Source organism: Triticum aestivum, chromosome 3D (assembly GCF_018294505.1).
Source record: "Triticum aestivum cultivar Chinese Spring chromosome 3D, IWGSC CS RefSeq v2.1, whole genome shotgun sequence".
Classification (NCBI taxonomy): Eukaryota; Viridiplantae; Streptophyta; class Magnoliopsida; order Poales; family Poaceae; genus Triticum; species Triticum aestivum.
This window is the reverse complement of record NC_057802.1, coordinates 487,876,430-487,882,521: the sequence shown is the minus strand read 5'-3', so window position 1 is coordinate 487,882,521 and position 6,092 is coordinate 487,876,430. Positions and strand designations below refer to the sequence as shown.

At 48.0% G+C, this 6,092-nt stretch overlaps 1 protein-coding gene across 1 annotated transcript in view; it reads left to right on the top strand.

Moving 5' to 3' along the window:
• Nucleotides 1-556: 556 nt before the first annotated feature.
• The window catches only part of LOC123079891 (uncharacterized), a 25,373-nt gene continuing 19,837 nt past the window's right edge, over nt 557-6,092 (top strand). The window contains exons 1-6 of the mRNA XM_044502716.1: nt 557-895; nt 973-1,213; nt 4,502-4,649; nt 4,806-4,910; nt 5,042-5,199; nt 5,577-5,739. Of these exons, the coding sequence (XP_044358651.1) occupies nt 760-895; nt 973-1,213; nt 4,502-4,649; nt 4,806-4,910; nt 5,042-5,199; nt 5,577-5,739 (951 nt within the window). The 5' untranslated portion in view covers nt 557-759. The remainder of the gene's footprint in view (nt 896-972; nt 1,214-4,501; nt 4,650-4,805; nt 4,911-5,041; nt 5,200-5,576; nt 5,740-6,092) is intronic.

The window sequence follows — 6,092 nt, the reverse complement described above, 5'->3', positions numbered from 1 at the left end:
GTAAAGGTAGCGGTAGTATGCCTAGGGCTGCTGGCAACCCTGGGTAGGCGGCCCTTGTACTGCTCCGTTGGAGGCAAGAAGCGGCCACAACGCTGACAGAGTGGACGCCTGTGGCTGTGGTGGCGGCGATGCAGTCGGTGGGTGCGGCGGTGGCGAAGATGTCAAAAGCTGGGCAGCGACGATGAGAGCAAAGAGGCCGGGGTGATTGTGACGTGCGGGGGAAAATGGCCCGTGTGCCACCGATAGGCGGGCCAGGAGAGGATGCCACGGGTGTCCACTGTGTGTCCGCGAGGACACAAATCCAGTCTAAATTTGGGCTGAAATGGGTCAAGCAAACAGCAATACTGAAATCGTTTTTTTTTATGTCGACGCGTCCAAACCGGAAGAAATGGGTCAAGCTTTGGAGTTGCGAGCGGGTGGAGCGGCACGCCACAGCATCGGAGTCAGCACTGCGGATAACCCATTCTCGCCAGAACCAAACCTCACCCGGCAGGCGGCCGGGCCGTCTGCCCAGTTCCCACCTCCTGGGTGGGGTCCACGCACCACACGGCCGGCCATCTCTTCCCGGTCTCTCTCCTGCTAGAAGCGTCGTCTTCGTCGCGCTCCGCTCCGCTCCACTACTCCCCCCAAACTGCTGCCGCCTGCATCGAAGAGAAAACGTAAACAACCCAGACACGGCCCTCTCCAATGGAATCCACTGAGGGTCCACGACGCCCCGCTCCCGCCCACTAGCCCACTGACCCCACCACCACCGCCGCCATGCTCCAGCTCCAGCTCCAGCCCCCTCGCTTCCTGCCGCTCCCTCGCTCCCGCCTCCCCGGCCGCCGCCGCCGCCGCGCGACCGCGCCCGTCCTCGCCGTCCGCTCCCAGTGGAAGCTCCCCGATGTCGACACCGGTGGGCGCCCTCCCTGAAGCCCCCGATAGGTCGTGCCCCGTGCTCTCTCTGATCGCTGCGGGCTTGCTGTTTCGCAGATGCGGTGCAGGAGCGGGTGCGTTCGTGGTTCTCCCGGGCGCGGGGCGCGGTGGTGGACGTCACGCAGGCGGCGCGGGAGCGGGGGAAGCGCAAGGAGGAGGCCGATGGGAGGAAGAAGCAGCGGAAGGAGGAGGTGGAGGAGGAGCCGCTCGTCGCGGTGCCGGAGATCACCCTGGAGCGGCGGGTCGGCCGCGGCTGGCTCTCCGTGGACGCCATTGTCGCCATCGAGCAGTTTGCTAGGTGTGTCAAGCGACCTTGCACTTGCTCTGCCCTTCGGGTTAATCTGTCGTAGATGTAGAATAATAAATGGCCAGATTCATTCTGTTAATAAAGTGACTACCAGTTCGTTTCCTAACTATCATAATGTTAAACGATTAATAAAGCCACAAACTGCGTTTCTCTTGGACTCAATTGACAGGACGCTTGTTGGTGATATCATATTAGGCCTACTCTGAACCATGTGCTGTAATAGATAGGATCATCTTAGGTAGTGGTTAGAATCATCTGGAATTGTAGTGTAGATGTTGCAAGAATATTAAGTCTTCTCTGGGACTTGGGGATTTTTTCCTTCTAATTCCTGTGAAGTTGCGGTGTTCCAAGGAGGCTTTCAGTGGATAAATTCAATACTACAAAATAGAAACCCTTTAACCAAGTTTGGTCTTGCATTGCTGCGGCAAATAAGGAACGAGAATTTTCTGGAGTACAATGGGATGAAACACGCATAGCATAGGAAGCAGAAATTTCTCTGACCAAATCGATGCAAACTAAGTAACTAACCAAACCAGTAGAAAGAATAACTGGAAGACGTTTGCTTCCCTTGTTTAATTTTGCATATGATGTCTTGGGAATCTCAGCTACCCCATCAAATTCCTCTCCCAGGTCTGTGAGCAAGTAACAATAAATTGGGGATCCTTAATGGATTGATTCCAATGCAAATCAACCAAATTAAATAAGAAAGGAAGGATCGGTAAATTGATCAAACTAATGGTCAGTGATGACTATGATGACAAATTGAGAATGTGGATCAAAACTTGGTGTCGCCCAGCCCACTATGGAAGAGGTTGTGAGTGATCTTGTCTCTCGCCTTGCTGGCGCTCTCAGAATGCACAAGGTTCTTTGGCACTGTCTCGTCGTCAATGATGTCACACTGTAGCTCTGGGCCCATCTCTTCCCCTTTCACCTGACATATATTGTGCAGCACACAACATGCGCCGATCATGGTAGGGAGATCCGAGATCTTCATATGTGCGTGCTTTTGCAGGCACGTCCATCGTTCCTTCAGTCATGCAAAGGCATCCATGGACACGTGCCGTAGCTTCGCGACCTTCTTGTTGAACGCTTGTTGTTCCCTTGTCAGGTTTTGGTGTGTGTATGGGACGAGAATCCAGTCCATCAGTGGGTAGCTAGAGCCGCCGACCACCCATGAGCCAATCATCATGCCATTGCAGCCATGCTGCTGCAGAAGTGAATTGCTGAGGACCTCATCATCATTCATGCTTCCAGGCCAACCGATGCATACATCACTGAAAATGCCATTATGGTCGACGACCCCCTGGAGGGTGGTGGAGTAGGAGGGCTTCTTGTTGCGCTTTGCGTGACTAGGGTTGTAGTACTTGCTGGCCCACATTTGCGGTTCGATGATTGGGATGTGGGTTGTATAGATGACACAAACGACGTCTGGCATGCTGGAGATGGCCTTAAAGCTGCCCTTGAAGATGGCGGCCTGGTCAGGCCGCCGAAGAAAGCGGGGCATGAGCCTTTGGCGGATGGCGGTGCAGACCTCAAGGACGATCTTGTGGCATGTAGAAAGGCCAATACCAAAGCGGCCAGAGATGATGCAGAGGGGCTCACCGGTGGCGAGGCGCCAGATTCCGACGGCAACACGTTGGCGCACAGGGATGGAGGGGCGGAGCGAGGTATCCTCCTTGGCGATGGCGGAGCCCAGTGCATCACATATCATGTCAAAAGTGTCCCAACCCATCCGGAAATGGCTGCAGAATTTGGCCTCTGGGTAGCCAGGGCTGCTGCACTGCTTCCACCACATGCCCGACCGGTCCTTTGGCCACAGCTTCTGTTGTTGATGAGGTGAGATGTCAATGCCCCCAGCTCCAGTACACTGGCGGACAGTCTGCTTGGACGACCCACTAGTCCTGCTCCCATCCACTTGAGTTAGTTGAGACTCAGCCTCATCCTCGTCACCATTCATGAGATATAGATCATGGATTGCAGCGTTAGTTTGTTGGCGATGGACCCCTTCTTGTTCGTGTCATTGCAGTCACCACCACCTCCATCATCTACCATGGGTTCATCGCCTGTACCGTATCTCTTTCCGCGCTTGGGCATCGTAAACGTGCTTGGAGAGGGAGGAGGAGGAATGTTTTGTATGGATGAGAAAGGTGTTGTCTTATATTTCATTTACTAGTGGAGAAGGTGGGTGTGAGCTCACCAAGTCGCTAGAGCATAAAAAAGAAGTAAAACATTGGTGTGAAAAGTTAATTGGTTCTAGGTGTTGCACTTTCCTTCTTGTTTCGGATGAGAAAACGTGACAAAGAAGAGAATGTATGGGTGTAAACGCTAGAGCTGGAATCCGGAGAGAGTAGCAATGAAGTCAATGAGACCGTTTTGTCCTCATTGTGTTCGTTTTTTTGGGGGAGTGGGGGGCAAATGATTACCAAATTCTGATGGCCGCATGCACGCGTATCTCTGGCTATGAGTTTTTTTATTTACCTTTTGGTAATACTTTACAATGTTTCCTGTGTTGACATGCTAATTCATGCTGTGCTAATTATTTGCCAACTAGACTCCTACTTCCTTACAGATGTAAAATGCTATTTTGCGTTCGCCTGCATGGAGTGTTTCTGTGAACGCTAGGATCCTGAAACATGGAAGGGGACCTATCCGCCTAACCAACATGTGGGGCTGTTCGCTTGGTGTAGCTTCGAAGCAATATTCTAGTGTCACACAACTGAACTGACAAGCATAGCCCACATGGCAGCCACACAACTGTGAACAGGGACCAGTGCAACTTCATAACAGGGAGTCCGGGACATTCATCGTTATACCTGGACAGGTGGGCTATGCCTGTTAGGTCTGTAGTATCCTTAAAAGTTTCTAGCAGTTTGAAAGTTACTGGATCCCTTGAAATCGGTGTGGTCTAACTCGGTAGGTACTGTCTAGTGTTATGCTGGACTAGAATCAGTTGGTAGATTGCGATAGACACCTGCAATATTTTCTTATTGAACCTGTACTGGGAGCATGGATTATCTTCTCCTTGGCTTTTATGCTAGCGCAACTTCCATCGTAGAGATGCAATGTACAGATAAAACTTGGGTTCAGGTGTTGTTTCTGGATAGTGGTCTCGTGTTTCATGTAGGATACTGATTAGCTAATGAGAAATGGACATAAATAGTTTGAAAGTTCAGTTGAGCCATTTTAAATAGTGTACGACAAAAGTGAGTTGTTTACAGGAGTTCCTGGTAATTTGCTATCTCAGTTTACATTCACGCTTCTCATGAGGCTTTTTGTTAGGTTGAATGGGTTGACTGGGAGGCAGGTGCAGAGGATCTTCAAAGCGCTTGCTCATGAACATGTCCACAATGATGCTCGAAGTCTAGTTGAATATTGCTGCTTCCGGTACTTGTCAAGAGATAACTCCGATTTTCATCCAAGTCTGAGGGTAAATTAGTTGCTAATTCAGCATCAATGTGTATTGAAGTGTAAAATAATGCTCCAATTGTTTGGCAGGAGCACAAAACATTACTGCAGGCTTGCTGCATTTGTTTTGTTTAGCCAGTTCTACTTTGGCTAATACTTCTACTTTAAATGTCTGCAGGAGCTTGCATTTCAAAGGCTTATCTTTGTGACTATGCTTGCATGGAATGATCCATATGATGAAGACAATGATCCACACTCTTCACTAGATAACTACTCTATACTGGTAGTTTTGATTCTACTGTATTCTCAAAATTGTTTCGTTGTGAACGGGACCCCAATTTTTTATCCGGATACGATTTTATTTCATGCACCACCATGGCAAGTTTTCTGAGTTTGATATTTTTTATATGGTAGGGAAGACTTGTTGAAGAAGATGCCTTTGTCCGAATTGCTCCTGCTGTGGCAGGTGTTGCTGATGCTTCAACAGCTCATCATCTCTTTAGGGCCCTTGTTGGCGCTGAAAAGGGACTGTCATTGGATCTTTGGACAACATACCTTGGTGAACTTTTGAAGTAAGACTGCCTCTGTGGACAACAAACATGTAGCAGATTTCAACTGAGTATATATCTCTGCTTAAGTCTCAAGTTGCAGGAAGTGTATTTTTAACTTTACTTTAGGCTTCTAGTGTGCTATACCTCTTTCATTTGATCTATACTACAGATATTTGTTCAACCACATGATTGGTAGGCGTTGATGACTAGTATTCTAGAAATATCAGTCTTGCTTAAATTTTGTAAGACATGGGCCCATATCGTGAGCTTTTGTTCGCCAATTTGAACCGCTAATATAGTTCACGATTTCATATCTCTGTCATATGGTCATGCTGAGTATGCATTAAATATTTGGATGTTCTGTATTAATTAATGTGTTACAATGTGCATTGTACAAGGGTTCATCATGGGAGGCAAACACATAAGATTGGAGATAATTTTCTGTCTGATGAGCAAGTTCTGTGCATAGGCTCTAGTAGAAAGAGGCCTGTTCTAAAATGGGAGCAGAATACTGCATGGCCCGGACACTTAACCTTGACCAACAAGGCACTCTATTTTGAGGTATGGATTCCTACTCAAAACGTCCGGTACTTGTTTGGAGAAAGAAAACTATATTTGAAGACATACATATTTATTGTTGCTATCCTAATACATGGCAAGCATTTTCATGATTTAAAGGTTATATTATAAAAAATAGTAGGGCATGCTATTTGTTAGTATTTCTGCAGTAATGTTTGAACTTCGAGCTTTTTTCTAAAGCGAAACCATGCAGGATAGCTGCATTATATATATTAGAGAAGTTTTAGACAGCAGTATGACAGACCAAGCGATCATAAACAAAATGATCTCACCTGCTGAAAGGCCCCTGCAATGTTCATATCCATGAACATGGATAAATTGTTCATAAGTACAAT